This window comes from Pteropus alecto, unplaced genomic scaffold (assembly GCF_000325575.1).
Source record: "Pteropus alecto unplaced genomic scaffold, ASM32557v1 scaffold40, whole genome shotgun sequence".
Taxonomy (NCBI): domain Eukaryota; kingdom Metazoa; phylum Chordata; class Mammalia; order Chiroptera; family Pteropodidae; genus Pteropus; species Pteropus alecto.
Window position 1 is genome coordinate 10,203,757 of NW_006431919.1, and position 18,249 is coordinate 10,222,005.

The window sequence follows — 18,249 nt, forward strand, 5'->3', positions numbered from 1 at the left end:
ATTCTCACAATTTCAAAATGTTTATCACTAAACTCAAGAAAAAGAAGCTATATTAGAAAATTGGAAATATTCTGGATGGTAGAAAAAAGAATTGTCACGTTGATTTATTACATGGTATGAAACAATATTTGCAACCTAATAGCCTACATATCTGCTGGGTTTGGCCTCCTCTGTGTTTTAAAAATTAGGACATTTCTCCTAATTTTATTTCCATTTCCTCTGGAAGCTAATGGCACAGAGCAGTGAGAACTCCATTCAGACAGGGCATGGTCGGTCTAGCGTGCGTGATCTCCACCACTGCCCTGACTCACAACCAGCCTGTCTCTTTCATTTGTCTCACTTGCTTGGTTTTTTTGTAGGCATCTGAGTATGTAAGCCTTAGCCTACAAAAATATGATTGAATATCTCCACTAAAAACAATTATACAACTATAAACAACTTAGAGGGGGTTTTGTTAAGAAAAAGAAAAAGAAAAAGAAAAAAGAAAATGTAAATATAAGGAGGGACAAAGTCCCTCATGGTACAACAAGGAGAAAGGGAATTACAAAAAAAAGGGGGTTTACATTTGCTCTGACTCCAATTCAATCACAGTAGAAAGAAATTAACTGACTGTAGCAGTGAATGTTGTTGTTTTAATTGTTTTTTTTTTTCCCCTTATGTCATAAAATAACTGTTTAAGGCAGAATTCTAAAGGCATGAAAGTTTCCAAGTGTGTCTATTAGACCTTTTTTGCTTCTTAGTCACAATGTGTCTCCTCAATCTATGTCATTAGCAGAAGACACAGGTAATTCTCTCTGCTTCCTTTGGGTATATTTTAGGGTTGGAGACGAATTGCAGACCTACCCATCTCATATTCTATTCCTATGCCTCCTGGACTCCTTGTTCATGTTCCCTACTTGGAAGACTTGGTTCTTATAGAAAACTCACTGGTTTTGATATGACCCCCTGCTATGTTCCAGGAAGGGGCCCAATTGGTTCTCTTCACCTCTTTATAAACATCTTTGCTGTGGTCTTGACTCTACAGGAACCTTGAAACACTCTTCTACTTTCTTCTCTGTGATCAATGAATGGAGTTTTCTCTGTGATGGATAAACTAGGTAGGCATAGAGGGATATCTCCCATGTGTAAGTATTCACAGTAACATCCTAGGCAAGAAGGAAGCATGACAACACTACTCATTCACCTCGGAAGTTTTCAGGATTGTCACAAAGCAAAACAAACAAACAAAAATGTTGATCCCACACCGCAAACAGAAATCCATTTATATTGTTAAATGTCCTCTTAATACTCTCCTTTTGTCCAACTTCCCTTCAAAAAGCACTCTTCTATTTTGTGGTCTATGTTGTTTACTCAGCCAGCTATCTCCATACAATTATATTCTTCAACCTTTAAGTAGTTTGTGTCCTTACACTTTCACTGGAGACAGAGGACAGAAAAGGGAGGAGTGAATCCTGGGGAGCACAGAATTTCTTCATGTCTTTTAATTCAGTATCTTTTCCCTTCAATCAAATTGAAAGTCATCAAGTCTGCTTTGAAACAGAATGGTTTATAGAGAAACACACAGTCCTTCCCCAATCTCTGCTCCCCCTCCCCCACAATGTGATCAAGGTTTCTAAGACTGCACAGTATTAAAAAAGCATTCTTGGCAATCTGAGGAGACAAACCTTCTGTCATTGGTGATAGTTTATGGGCTTGCTAAAGCATCTCTTGTCCCCATAAAAGCCAGTCTTTGCATGCTTGTGTGTGCAGTGAAGGGTTAAAAAGTGCTGGAAAGATACCACGCATGTGTTAATTCATGCTGCAGCACCGTGCATGCATCACTTCCACTTTGACCTCAGAGTTAATCTGCGTGTTAGTTGATCATGCAGAGATTCTTGTGATTTTTCTATTTCTTTTACACACACACACACACACACACACACACACACACACACACACACACACAGCCCTGTTCCCTCTAAAAGAAAAATCATATCAAAGCAAACAAACAAACCTACAACGATGGACCTGGAGGAGTATGTGTGAGTGTGAGGGGCATGAGTATGTGTACAAGTGTGCACGCCTTTCTCTCTCCCTTATTTGTACGCCTTTCTCTCTCTCTTATTTGTCTCTCTGTGTCTCTCCCTGCACCCTCCCCCTGCCTCAATTATATTATTACCCCAGACTTGGAAGCTGCTCCCTGAGCTAACGCTTTGATGGTATCTGCAAGCATTTATGCTGATCTTATTTCTGCCCCCTGAATATTAATTCCTGAAGCTGGTAGCAATACATCTCCCCAGTGACGGGACCTACTAGAGGCAGGCGGGGGGAGCCACCATCAGATCATAAGCATAATAATACAAAGAGGAGGGATTCTTCTGCTACCGAGAGGCAAGAGGCGAGAGAGAGGAGAAAAAAAAAAAAAAGCGATGAGTTCACCAAATATATGGAGCACAGAATGCTCAGTCTACTCGACTCCTGTGCTTTCACAGAAAATGACGGTGTGGATCCTGCTCCTGGTATCGCTCTACCCGGGGTAAGAGGTGCCGTTTTCGGCTTCGTTTTGTTTCAGAGAGGTGGGGGAAGGGGTGGGAATGTGGCACCATGGAGACCACCCAGATTTAAAGCACTCTTCTGGGATTTGGGGCTTTATAATTTAGGGGGATGTGAACCTGCAGGGAGGGAAAAGGAGGGAAGAAAGAGGAAGGTCACTTTTGTTTATTTATTAATTTATTGGATTTACTTGTTTTGTTTTAGATTGGAAAAGCTAACGTCATAAAGACTTTGTGTCCGGGGAGTAGCATTTTGATATTACTGCAAAATGAGGTCTAGATAGGCTGTGCTGATACATGCCTGCGTTTGAGGCCATGTTGGAGGCATTTTGGGTGGGGGTCTGGGGGAGAAAACTGCAAATGAGTTCCTGGCAGACACCTGAGATATGGGAGATATGTGTTTTTTTGGGGGAGGGGGGAGATGGGAGGGGTTCTGTTCCTGAATATGAAAGTATCACTTGCTCCTGTACTTTGGCATTCTCAAAATCAGTCAGCCAGGTTTTCTTTCCAGCCCCACTGACTTGGCAGCAGGCTCCTTGACGGGCAACCATGGTTCAGCACCAGGGACAGCAGTCCCGCTTAAGGCCAAAAGAAAAAAGCTTATCTAACCAATTAGGACTTCTCTAAATTTAAACAGGACACCCGTACAGTGCAGAAAGAAGGACGTTGGGGCCAGGGGCCCATCTGGGGACCCTGTTCTGATTATCCCGACCCCCCTTTTGAGATGGGAGGGGCACTTTTGGGCATGGACTAGAAAACCTAGTCAATGAATGCATGGAGGAATGTATGTCTGCGTTGCTGCAGTATTGAAAAAAAAAAATATGCTGAACCAGGGGAATGTGATGCCAGAATTGTGAAGTATGAATTGGTGCCTCAGAGCCTTGCTGCACTGAGTAGCAAAAGATTGGAAGGGGTGGGTGATGGATTCCCCAAAACCCTGAGCAGGTGTGTACTTTGAAGTGCTTTGCGCCTAAATTTTCTTGAACTTCCTCTTATTAAAAGTACCAGGGAATATCTCTCCATGTATAGTTCACCATTTATCTACCCACCTAAATGGCCCATCCCACACACCTCAGTATTTCCAGCAAGGACCAAAGTCAGGTTAGAGTTCCACTATTTACATTACTTGCACTCTTTGTAATGTCATTTTGAAATAAAGCTCTATATTTAGACTAATTCTAAATTCCTCTCCAAAACAGAAAATAAAAGCTAGCTATAGAATATATTAAGCCATTGTCCTAAGGTTTTTGTTAGAGTTGATACTCTTATGTAGTAGTTCTAACAAAGGGAGATAAAAGATATGGGGATTAAACCATTGCTACATTTTATTAAAAATGTCAAGTTAACTTCTCTGATCCTTAATTCTCTAGGGGAATTAATGGGATGTAGATTTTGATAAAGAAGAGACCCAGGCAAAATAAGGAGTGAACATCTCTCTGTGGAGTTTCTAAGCAGAGAGAGGGTCTGCTTAATTCTTCCAGCACTTTTCATACTTTCCTCATTTACTATAAAAATAAAGTGCATTTTCATTAAGAGTATAAGATAAGTAGCTTCCTCAGAAGAAGAGAGAGCCTTTTATTGGAAATGGTTTATGTGCAAATACATTTTAGTGGAATCCTGGGAAAACATTTTTCTATTCAAAATTTGCACACATACTTTTTTTTGGTCTAATGTATGCCACTCCTAATTTGTTTCAGAAATTAGAGTTGATAGTTACTTACAGACAGAAACTATCATTCTTATATTCCTACCATTTATGAAACCTGTGGATTATAATCTAGAGAAGACATAAGGAAATATGTTTTTCCTTCCTACTCATTTACATCCATCTTTGTAAACAATTTTATAACTAAATAGATGAGGATATTCTTATGTTTTTTATCTCTAATGGTTTTATTTTAACCAAAAATGTGTAATTTTATTATTATTCATAATAGTATCACACTTAAAATGTCTACTTTTTATAACAGTCTCACATTTTCTTTTCCAATATTATATAAAAATTAAAATTTAGAGGTGCATTTTAATCTTCAATTTTTAGCATAGTAGCCTAAATGAGCATTTTAAATAGTTTCAAATAATGTGAGCTATGTGTCATGTAAATTCTCCTATGGGATAATTTTTCACATTTCTCAGTAATGACAGAGAATCGAGTCATTGCAATTTGGTGCAGAGAATGTGATCAGTTTGCTGCAATTCCATAAAGAAGACATTTGAATGGCTGAATAAGGCTAGATAGAAATAAAAGCTTTGACCTGAAGCTGATCCTAAAGAAGGACCATAAGTGACTGGGAAAATGTGGGGTCCTAGGAAACAATTCAAAAGAGGGATTTTGGGTAAATCGTGGCATTAGAACCACCTAGAAAGTTGGAGGGAAATTTTTTAAAAAGTTAATTGACCTTTTCATTTACATAACTCCAAAGAGTAAGTTCCCCCCACTCATTAAATTGATTAAATTCATCAGGTAGTGTTTACACAAAAGTAAAACAGGGAGGAAAAGAAAACACTGGAGTGAAGATATCAATAGTTAATATTTCTTGTTATATGTGAAAGTTAATTTCTGAAACTCAAAATTATCTAAACTGTCACATATCTTGTATACAGTGCTGTCATAAACATCACTTGGAGAACTTGCAAAATGGTGATTCCTGGACCTTACACCTAAAGATCCTAAATCATTATGTCTGGGGTAGAGTCCAGGAATATTAATTTTAAACAAGTACCCAAGACTGTACATTGAAGAAAAGTGGTATATGCCTTGCTCATTTCCAAAAGTTTATTCATCACTATATTTAACGTTTACAAGTGCATTGATTGTTGCTACTTTTTTTATTCAATTGAGTATAATGAGTCACATACAGATTATTTTGTGTAGGAAAATTATTGAGTGTAATATACAAACCATAAAGGGTGAGAGATAGTTATAAAAATTTTTAATGAATTCACCTTATGTGTGAGAAAACATTTGTTGAAAATATAATAGAGATCTCCATCATTAAAGGTGTATATGCATGAGTATGTAATTATATTTACAACTAGATATATTCCACATGCAAATATTCATACGCATAGGTTTTAAAACAAATTTCCTAATTTTATAAACTATTTTGATGTAACTATATTTCATACCAGTGTAAAAATACCTTCCTTAAGGAAAAGAAAGAAATTGGGAAACAATAAAAAATTATTTAGAGTAAAAAGGAATAAGTGCAAGAAGTAAAGGTGTTTTATTTTATTCTTAGAATAAAATAAGAATTTATAGTATACTTAGAGTAATAAAGAATTATTTTACAAGGCTAGATTGAGCAGAGGTGAATTTGATTTAACTTTGAATAATCTAACTCTCACTTTGATATGCTAGCACTTAATTTTTAAAAGAAAATCAAGTTAAAGATTTGTAAATATATTCTGTTAGCTGTAGCCTGAACAGAAATACTTCAGGTGACTTTTCTTATGAAATGCTAAAGTTTTTTTTAAATCCCATAACTAATTTTTTCAGAGTGTTTATTTAGCAGGCTATTACTACACATGTAGAGGAATTTTATAATTCTTAACTATAACCCTATTTGTTTACAAAATTAATTTCAACAGACAAGCTTGTTGTGTCCATTCTTTCCTAAGGTTTTACCTAGTTTTATCTAGAAAAATTTATTCCTTGAGCATATTTAATTGTTTAGTTGTAGGCATAACATTGCAAATAGTCTACTCTGAGGCAAACATCTATCTGAAAAAAAGACAAAAAAGAAAAACATATCACCAAGTACTTTCCAGAATCCACTGGTCCACCACCTCTAGATAAAACATGTGGTTGTAGGCAGGAACGTAAAAATTGGCTTTTAGATAATTAGTTACATAAATATCTCTCTGATAACAAAATAACTGAATCACAGAATATTTAATGATAGAGTCATCTGTTCTATACATTTTAAAATGTGCTTCATGCAATGATTTTAATAAAATTGAAATGAGGTTAAGACCGACACTAGAAACTATCTGTTATATTATATTATATTACTTAAGTCGTGGCCATTTCTGTCACAATTTCCTAGCCATTCCAAGACAGACTTTACAGTTGAAGTACAAGCAGGCTGTTCTGGAATGATACATACTTGTGGTTGAAGGGGAACAGAATTTGCCATAAAAAATATGCTTCTTTGGTGTGAGGATTATGGCTGATTATTTTTAAGAAACAGCAGACATAAGAGAAGCTCTAAAAACTAGGAAGTTACCCTTTATAAGAGACATTTACATTTATGAGGGAAGTCTCCATTTGTAAAGGGGTCTTTCTCCCAGTACTAAAAAGTGAAGGATGCCTAAATCTCTAGCAACTTATCAGTGGAGAAAGCAAGGATTTAAATTTTCATAACAACCGTACTTTCAGTTTACTGTGCTTTGCCTGATAACCTCCCATGACCGGCTCTCCTTACCCCTAACATCTTTTGTCTTTAGCTAGAGATGGTACGTAAGGTAGTGGCTTGGGCCATTGCAGGGAGTTACTCAGTTTTCCAGGTAGCTTCTGTGTATACAGGAGGTATATGGTATACATGTTATTAAACTTATTTGTTTTTCTCCTGTTAATTTGTCTTTTTATTACAGCCAAGAACCTAGAAAGTTAGGGAGAAATTTATTTTTCCTCCCCTACATGGTTCCCCAAATTACTTCTGCTAAATTCACTGGTGGCAGATGACTGGTTAAAAGTTATAATTAGCACAATCCAGGAATTGTTTGACCACCGTGGGTGTTGGCACAATTTAAGTACTTAAATATTCAGGATTTCAATTGGGATAGGCATTCCAGATGTGCTACTCTATACAGGTAGATGTGAAGAAAAGAACTCATCTCTCTACTAGTGGGTTATAAGAGATGTGTGACATCTTCAAAGTCAGTATGGGGGAGGAAGAAGCTTTACTCTCTTAAGTTCTTTTGGCTGGTCTAATAATTAAATCTACATGAGACTGATTAGCAAGAGAAAATAACTAAATTTAATTACATATGTATGCATGGCAACCTCGCATATATGAGAGAGTCAGAGATCTCACATTCATGAGAGCTTCAGAGATAGAAAGGGAAAATTAGATACACATATATAACATTCTGAGCTAAGGATGAGGTGAGGCACCTCGGTGCTTCAGAGGGTCATTGTAGGACAATAAGAAGATCAGGTGTTCAGTAATTAGTAGTTTGCACTGCCATATACGTATATCAAAAAGGATATCTCTGATAGTTTATTACGGGCAAGACTCCTAATTCAAATTCTTCTGGGTAGTTAATGAACATGGGGAGTTTCTCTTGAGCTCACAGGGTCTCAGTGGCCTTTAGCTTAAAATAATCCACATTCCACAGAAGCACACCTTGAGATGGCTCATTCAGAATCCCTACATCACCAATTAAATAGTCCCAACATAATATCAATTTTGGACTTTCAAAGCTACTTGTATCATGTACACACATACACTGAACCAAAATTTTATATATAAATATAAATATACAATATATATTTTATATATAGTTAATAAAAATGTGTCATGGCATGGATTTCACATATAAAAGTTAATTAATATATATTATATATACTTAGTTTTTACTAAGATCTGTGAAGTAGTTATTGTCAATCTCATTTGACAACTAGGAAATCATTATAGAGAGATTAAATCACCTGCTTAAAAGCAACACATAATTAGAAGTGATATAAAATAATAAAAAAAAATAAGTAATATGTACATGGAGAAAGAGATAGATATATATTTATAATAAGTAAACATGTATACATATAGTACATATATTTCTCATCCTGAGCTTCCTGTCTTGCTTCTAGAGGGCACCTCTCAGTCCAGTCAGCAGCACTAACTGGGACCCCCAACACAGTTATCATCAAGGTCACTGTGATCCCACCCACGATCTGCCAACAGTGATTCAGCTAGAAGTTTTTCTTTCTGTGGCCCCCACCACTCAGCACTTACTCAGTATTTCTCAACATTTTTTCCCAGCCCCCTCCTCCTCCAGCGGGGTCTCAGAAGGCCTATCACTTCCCTGCCTTGTCTCCTGGGCCAGAACCTCTCTTATTCAGTGTGTCTTTTTCTCAGTATGCCCCTTTTTGTATAAATAAAAGACAATTTGGAGTTGTCTCTCAAAAAATATTTAAATAAATACATATACACACATATTAAGGATAACTGGTTATAGTTTAGATCTATTATTAATTATTTTCTGAAATTTTCACCAGTTTCATCCCACCAATACTGTTTTCTCATAAGTATAATAACTAGTCTAGATTATGTATATTTATCAGCTTTAATTTTTATAATTATCTGATTCTATCTTCAGACAATAGAATTTAAAACATCTTATTTCCAATCAGCCCATTGAACAAATTAAAATATTCAATCTATATAGTAGCATGTTTTGAGATCCTTAGTCTCCATCAATCACAATAATCTTAAATTTACCTTCTTTTGATTGAAAGCTCTAGATAGAAATGCTTCGAAATAACATGCTATTCAGTTGTTTTATGAGTTTAAGAACATGTTAAATGGCATTATTTAGATCTGGGACCAAAATTATGCTTAGAAAATATATCTTCGTAATACCTATGTCTATGTCTATGTCTATGTCTATGTCTATGTCTATGTCTGTGTCTGTGTCTGTGTCTGTGTCTATGTCTATGTCTGTCTATGTCTATGTCTATGTCTATGTCTATGCCTATGTAAATAAAGCACAGTTTAATCTGCATGTCATTCTATTTTCAAAGAAAAGATCTTGCCCCTCCATTGAGAAAATTTACAGAATAATTTGCTCAATGCTGTCCTATAGTTTTTCTGCAAAAATCATTAGAAAAGTAAAAGATAAAATCAAGGCAACTATATTGAATATTAAAATAGAAATAACATTACTATTTTAATATCTGGATATGTATATCTTCAATATGTAGATGTTTAAGGTTGACATTTTTAATCACCTCAATCATACAAGCAATTGTTTAGATACCTAGGGCATGCAATAACTTAATATTAAGTAAAATTTCTAGGGGATTAAGAAGTTATAATCTCTAAAACTTGGGGCTTTAACTTTTTCTAAGAATGCATGCATGTTCTTATTCTGTCTATAGCCTCGAAGAGTTAGATGAAGAAGATAATGTTTTATCCTTCAAAGAGCTGTAAAAAATTAGATACGGAGAGGTTACAGGACTTGTCCAAAGTCCTTGAATACTTCCTGTACAGCCAGATTTAGACACCCTTAGTCACGTTCTAGTGCTAACGCCACACTACACAAGCACAGTTACCCCTTTTCTTTCTAAAAGTAAGAAAATAATTTGATTACTTTGAAATATAAAGGGCCTCTTCAGTTTGCTTTACTGGGAGGGTTATTTGTTGTTCATTTCTTTCCTATTTTAGAAAATAAATATCTTTTAAAAGGAAATAAAAAAACTTTTAAGTTATACATTAGTTTAAAAATAAAATTTAACTACAAATCATATTAACCCCCCATAATATTATAATATGAGTGTAAAATATGGTAATAATACTATGTCATTAAAAACTCATTGTATAATTCTATAAAGTACCATGTCTAAGTGCTAAATAAGTAGCATGAATATTACATTCTCTACCCATTCATAAAGAAAACTGAATAAATACCAATAACATAATAGTGGGGAAAACATGGAATGCTTTTTTAGCAAAGATCCTTTGTAATAATTGAAACCCTACCATGAACTGAAATTTAGTTGTAGAACCAAAGTTTATGTGGTGAGACAAATATATACTGAGCTCTATAATTTATTTGGACTTATTTAAATAATATAGCCAAAACAAACTGAATATAACTTGTCAACATAATCTCAAGAGGAAGAAATAAATGGCTGACTCTTATGTTCTCTTTTGCAAGTTATCAGTCCTTTTCTATAATTTGCTTTTGAAAACATACTTTAAATACATAATTGAGGAAAACAACTCTAGGTTCAAAAGATATGTAGGTACAGGGTTTCTGTTAGGTCTGTGCTAGGAACTGGTTATATAATTATGAGGCTGTGGAAGCCATGCTGTCTGTCATCATCAGGTTTGAAATCTCATGGGGTGGCAATGATCAAAAACATGTACAAATAATTATTAAATTTTAACTCAGGTAAATGCAACACAAGAAAGTCACATGGTGCTATGAGAGAATATAATAGTTCTCTAGCATAGTGAAAGCTTAGGACAAAAATACTGCAATCAACAAACCAGCTAAAACTGATCGACAATCATCTATTTGGTTTTAATATTCCAAAATTCTTTTCTTGGTCATAATAATTTTTGCTATATTTGCTGTCCTCTATTGGAGGGGTTTTCACTTCAAAATGAATAGCATTTGTTTTGAAGTGGTGTAAATTTTTTCAAAATATTCCAAAAAATATTTTCTTTAGTATTTAAAAATGTATCTATGTAATAAACAAAGATCATATTAAAGACAAACAAAGCAACATGGTCATATAAGACATTATTTTAACATAGACTAAATTTACAAATCAATGGCCAGTTGATGGGTTTTTACTCCACTTACTTTCTATCCTGTAGGTTTTCAAGTTACATGCATGAAAATGGTCTATTTTCCCACCATCATCTGCAACTGATTCATCTTCTCTGAGACTTTCTGAATCCAATATAAGTAGTCGAAATAAGTCAAATAGTGAAAAAAAATTATTACCTTAACTATACATACCAGTTTTAATTAATTTCATAAATATTAAGGCATGAAAACTTGGATATAAAAAGATCAAGAAATAACAGTAATATTTTGGAGCTTTTTTGAATTAAGTACAAAATACCCTATATATGGCCTATAAAATACTCACAAAATGAGCTTTAACTGCCTCAGTGACTTTTCAATATTGATTCATTATAATCTAGAGTATAAATACTAGTGATTATATGTTAATAAGTTATCAACTGCTTTTTAAAAGCTATTTTATCTATTTTCTTCCAGTATCCCCATTCATCTTATTCTACTAGAATAAGCAAGTATTTAATTCCTTTCAAATAATCATCATTCTAAAAGCGAGGTGTCTTATCCTCATGCACAAATCTGAAACTTTTGGATATTCAATTAAAATCTCAAGAGTCTTTTGAATTTTAGCAATAGCTAAAGTGGGGGTAAAGTTGTATGTGTCAGGTATTTGTTTTTGTTTTATTATGTATTATTATTAACTTGTAGAAGTACTTTATCAATTTTAGGTTAAAATATTTTGTCAGGTATATAGTGAAAATATTTTTTGCAGTTTTTGGTATGTTGTATATATATTACATATGCAAAATATTTATAAAGTAAAATTTGTCATTTTTTTCCATTATAGTTAGTGTTTTTTTCTGTCCTAAGAAATTTTTACCTCCTCTAAGTTTGAAAGATATTTTTATATATCTTTATAAGCTTTGTAGTTATAGCTTTTTCATTTAGCTCTATGATCCGTCTCAAATTATTATTATCTTAATTAATATGTGTTAGAAGTCAATATGCATTTTCCCCATTCATTCACCTAATTGTTTCAGCCTCGGTTTTTGCAAAGATTTTCCTTTTTCCATTGACATTCATCAGTAACTTTGTCAAAATGTTATTAGCATAAATGTCTAGGCCTATTCCTGAAATCTGTATTTCATTCCACTGGTCTTTTTGTCTATGCTTATGTCAGCACTAGATGACTTGGATCATTGTAGCTTTATAGTAAATCTTGAAATCTGGTAATAAATATATATATATATATATATATTTTCTTATATATATATAAGACTGATTTGACTATTTTAAATCTTTCTAAAACATCTTTATATGTTTTAGGACATTTGCCAATTTATACTAAAACAAAATAAAAATGTCCTGTTGTGTCTTTATTGAAGCAGTATTGAATATACAGATCAATTTAGAAAGTACTGATATTTTGAAAATCTTAAGTCTTTCAATCCATAAACACAATTTTCTCTCAGTCTATTTTGTTTTCTTTTAATTCTTCTCCCTACCTTATTCTATATTTCAGTGTAGACATCTTGCACATTTTCCTTAAGTTTATCCTTAAATATTGTGTGTGTTTTATTCCATTTTAAATATTTTAAAATTTATTTTCCAAATGTTTATCACTATTACATAGAAAAACTATTTTGTATATTAATTTTATATCTTGTTATATCAGTTCTAGTAATTATTAATTTTAATAATTTTTGTAGATTCTTTATGATTTTTATATACAACATTGTAATCTGAAAATAAAGACAATTTCATTTCACGCTGACTTCTTAAAATATGGTTATGTTAAATAGTTATGTTAAAGGTTTGCAGTGACTCCCTTTTCTCTCATATGATAGAATCCAATTGTCTTAGCTAGAGTTGTAGGCAATATGGCCATATATTTACTGTGGAAAATGGAGACATTTTTATAGTGAAAGAGGACATAATTATTAATAATTAGGTCAGGGCCACAGATGCCAACTGGAACTTTCCCAGGCAAACTGGGCATATGATCACTCAATATGGTCCTTCGTGATCTGATCCCTGACAACTTCTCCAGCATCAGCTCCTGCCCCTCCATTAGACACAGTTGACAGCCACACTGTATTTTATTAGATTCCTTTAAACACCAGTCTTATTTTCCTACCTCCTTTCCAAGTACCATTTTCAGGGCCTTTTATCTCTTTTCCATTTTCTTTTGAACCCTTTAATCTTAAAGAATTTTCATCTAAGAGATGTTTTAGGATCTGAGAGATATTTTTATTATAAATCTATTCTATTTCATGGTTAAATAGAAGTCATAATGAATGATATTTAACTCAGTTAATTATTATCTTTGAAAGCATGAAAAATATTCAATAAGAAAAGTGACTGACTAGATTAAAATTTTTTTCCAGTCATATCACATGTCACTTCACTCAAAAGTTTTATAAAAATAAAATAAACAGCAAATAAAATCAACTCGCTGTGATAAAGCCAAGGATATGTTGGCATGCAAATACTCCTTGAAACATCCATCTCAGTTGACTATGATTTTCCAGGTACCCTTGTGGTCAACAGGCCATTAACAGAGTTTCCAAGATCCATGATGAGAGCTCCTATTTGTAGATTTGCTGCCATTTACATTTCGCAGATTGATTTCTCTGATGAATGAGCATCAAAGTAAACTCTGTAGAGAATCTCATGAGGAAAGAGAGATATCCTCAATTTTTTACTTCAGATTCTAAGTAACTTCACAAACATATTCTTAGTAGATGCTTAAGTATCGATGAAATTGATCAGAAAAATGCATATGCACATAAAGCAGAAGATTGGAGAAAGGGGTTACACACTCTGATTTAGCTGATCTGAATAATACTCTTTTAATTCATATTTATTTTGTGGAACGCATTTTGTTTAATTCCTATTTGCTATGTTCATGGCACTATGCCTGATACTGAGGCATTAAACAAGGCAAACACAGTGCTTGCTCTTGAACTTATAGTCTAGAATAAAGACATGCTTTTAAAGTCATAACACCATATTATACATAATAGCATATTATATATTGTAACCATACTTTTATAAATTTACTTATCAACAATATTTTACCTTATATTGATTTGTTTCACTTACTGCCTCTGAGTTAAGGAAATTATGTAACCATATACACATTTTACACTCAATCACTTTTTGAAACCTGCAAAACCATGTGATTCTGTTCTTTTCTCCCTTGAACTAGACTAACTTGGGATATCATTTGACTCTTGTTGAGCTCTAAATTGCGAGGTTAAATGTAGGATTAAGAAAATGAAAAGTGGACAAATGTCTTCCTTCTTGTTTCCTGCCTTTCTGCCATATATAAATATTTACTGAGTTCCTAATGCTTGTTTTGCACTGTACTAGGGGTTGGAGATAAAACAGTGAGAAAAACAGACCTCTTCTTAATCCTCTTAGACTTTACAGTCTAGGGACAGGCAGACAGTAAATAAATAAACTTCAAAATGTAGTAAATGTTGAAAATGTGGTGTCATGGAGAAACTTAAGAAAACATTTACTTCAGATAGGATGGTCAGGAAAGGCCACTCTTGAGTAATGGATAAAAAGTTGAGACTACAAGGGAATGAAAAAAAATCTAGCCATGAGAAGATTGAAGGGAAGAGCTTTCTCATCACGAGTAATAGTTGGTGCAAGGACCCTGCAAGGAATAATAACATGGCATGCCTTAAGAACTAAAAACGGGCCCAAATGGCTGGGGGACAGTGACTAAGTATGAAAAAGTCAAGATATAAAGTTTGGGAGGCAGAAAGCTGCTTCCTATTGTATGGCCTTACAGCCATAGGGAAGAATTTGAATTATACTCCAGGTAAGGAGTTTGCATCACGGGAAATACTTCATATAATAACACCATTTGTTTTATTCTTAAGGAATAAGTGTGTCTCTATGATTTGGGAAATGGTGAGGGTTGCAATTTATCTATCTGTTTTCAATTGTCTGGCAATTAACTAAATTGTTGACTTTTAGCTTCTTTAAGGTTACACAGTGTTGTTCTACATTTTGCTACAAAATCTTAGCAGGATCAGTGATAGTTATTGATGAAGCTATTATGTCGATTATTTGAGGCATAGTAATTATTTTATGGCATCATTATAAAAATCTTGCACTATATATAACTGTGTTTAAACATATATATGTATGTATAAATATACATATATATACATATATATTTACATATATATTTATTATATATATTTATTACATATATATATTACATATATATATTTATTTATAAAGATAAATACTTTGCATCTCAGAAAAGAGCAAAGAAGGTCTCTAAATTCCAAATTAATCAATATGATTTGGGGGCATTTATTTGAATGACTAATTTTAAAATTTTAATGGATTCTCATAGAGAAAATTTTTAAAAATACACTTATTTCCTATGTATAAAATATACTGTTGAACTTAATCTGTGTACAGCAGAACTAGGGAGGGTAATATCCTACCTAAAGCCTGAAATAGATACAAAAATCTATGTACTAAATAAAAAGAAACCACAGTACCACTTCATTAATAACATTTTCTTTCTTACCAGGAGATTTAAAAAATTTTAGGCTCCATTACCTCATACTTTAGTATCAGGAAATTTCACAAAAATCTCCTTTCAATGAACATTCTGAAAAAAATCAGTGATTTACTTTCCAGCATAATAACTTTGTTTTTCTTCTTAAGTTTGCATAGAACAAAATTGACCTTTATCAGTATACAGTTGTGTGAATTTAAAAACAAGTGAAAATTATTGTAATTTAGCATCCCAAGTCAAGATACTGAACAGTTGTATCTCACCCTCAAAATAGTTCTTTCTTGCCACCTGTTTGTAGTCACACCCTCCTCTATTCTTAACTCCCGGCAACAACTAGTATGTTATTGATCACTGTAGTTCACCGAGCATAGTGCCTTTGGGATTCATCTAAGTTACAGAGGTGTTAAGCAGATTAAAAGAGGTTCAACATTATTACTCATTAGGTAAATCCAAATTAAAACCACAATATGCTACCACTATCCACCTATGAGAATGAGTAAAATAAAAACAATACTGGCAAGACCAAGCGTTGGTAAAAATGGAACTGGCGCTTTTATACCTTTTAGTTAGTGCAACAACTGAAATGTTCATACATTGCTGGTGGGAATAGAGAATGAAGAACAATTTGGCAATTTTGTATAAGATTAAACATGCACTTAACATATTACTCATTTTCAATACATTTTGAATGTATTTGAATTGATATGCTTGAAATATGTCTAAATATATGTATCAGCCTTCATTAGCATCAGACAATTTCACAAAAATCTTATGTCATTGAATATTTGGAAAACTTCAATGATTTACTTTCCAGCATAATAGCTTTTTAAAAATTTTTTAAGTTTGCATAGAGCAAAATTGATCTTTATTCATATACAGTTGTGTAAATTTAAACATTCGCAAATTCTTATAATTCAGTATTTCAAGTCAAGATAATGAACAGAATCAGCTTTCATTTTCATACACTGGCTCTCGGTGACCTTTAAACTATCCTAAATCTGGGATAGTTTAACTTTTTGTTCATGGACTGTGAGAAAGCCCACAGAGTTCTCTTATCCACCTTGTAAATAAGTGAAATATTTTTGCATGTTTATATGTATTACTTTACACTTTGCTAAAAGAGGAAACCAATGTTTTATCAGTTCCCTAAAATGTTTTATGTTCTCAAGAAAAATAATCTTACGAAAGAAATTGAGATTTGGAAATGAATACAGACAACGATAGAAATAACCTTCATATCATGTTGGAGGTACTGGTAGACAGAGATTAGTCATATTCTACCGTGTGACAATGTTTTTATTACTGCTTTGCACTGTTAAGTTTCCTAGCTTTTCAGATATTTGTCTCCTTGAATAGATGAGAGACATTTTGATATCAGTGTTGTTCTTTGAACTTCTTTCCATCTGCAACTGTGCCTTGCACAGAAGAGTCTCAAATATTGCTGATTAACTGAAAGGTCAAGAAATCTAAATCTATAAGTCATTGTGTTCCAAATTGGGCCATCTTCATGGTTTTCACCACATATAGGTGACATTTAGTTATTTTTTTTACTTATTAGTTGTCATAAAACCGATATCTTTCTAATATAATTATTTGATTTAACACACTTAATAAATGCAATAAAACCTGAAAAATCAAGTTCACTTTTCATAAAGTAAATGCAATGAAACCAAAACTATGTTATCATATTTTAAATACATATTATCTACCGAAAGTGATGAGCTTGATGTTGCTCTCCATAGAAAGTAGATTAGCAAATTGGGAATGTGGTTTAAGATGAATTACAAATAAAATAAGACTTTGTCCCTACTATAACTGAATATGCTGAAAAATGTTAAAAAGGGAAAAATTGTCTAATTGTGTATTTCCCTGTCTTTTAATGTTATGGCTATGTGACAATTCAAATTGTCTTGGGTACCAGGGGAAGATATCCTAAGCTTTGAGAAACACTATTATGGGGCGATCTTAATAGGACATAAATATTGATGGCAATCATGTGATGGCATGTAATTAGGCAGCTCATTTTAATATTAGCTACAACTGTTATATATGCATATTTGTAAAGAGAGTGAATTTTACCAAGTTAGTTTTCACAAACACTGAATCTTTAAAAATAACCCATACTCACATTAATTCATTCAATATTTTGAAAAGCATTCATCTGGTGTCTTGTAAAGTGCCAGACACTTATAAAGTTTTGGAAAATGACACTGTTGAAGACAAACACTTCTTGCCCGTAGAGACCTAATATTCTCCTTTTAACTCTTACACCTAAACTAAATGCTTTTGTTGTCGTTGTGAGGTAAAATGCACAAAAAGTGTATAAGACATAAATATGAATCAGTGTATAAGACATAAATATGAATTATCACTTGAAATAGAAACCCACATAACCACCAACCACATCTAGAAATAAAATATTGCCGACACTCCAGAAAACATCCTCATCCCTCTCTCGATCTCTAGCCTTTTATCTTCCCTGAAAGTAATCATTATTCTGACTTTAAGATCTACAGTTGAATTTTACCTGTTATTAAATTTTATATATACAGAAACATACTATACACGTGTATGTGAATGTATGTGTTTGTGGGGGGAGCTGTATGTGTATGTAGCATCTTTTGCTCATTTTATTTTTTTATATTTATTTTGCTGCACATAGCAGTTCACTAATTTGTATTGTCA

The 18,249-nt window shown here is 33.2% G+C and overlaps 1 protein-coding gene across 2 annotated transcripts in view; it reads left to right on the forward strand.

Moving 5' to 3' along the window:
* The first annotated feature begins 2,021 nt into the window (after positions 1-2,021).
* Positions 2,022-18,249, forward strand: part of GABRG2 (gamma-aminobutyric acid type A receptor gamma2 subunit) — an 80,477-nt gene continuing 64,249 nt past the window's right edge. For both annotated transcript variants that reach the window (XM_006906490.1, XM_006906489.1), the window contains exon 1: positions 2,022-2,515. In XM_006906490.1, coding sequence (XP_006906552.1) covers positions 2,409-2,515 — 107 coding nt within the window. In that variant the 5' untranslated portion in view covers positions 2,022-2,408. The remainder of the gene's footprint in view (positions 2,516-18,249) is intronic.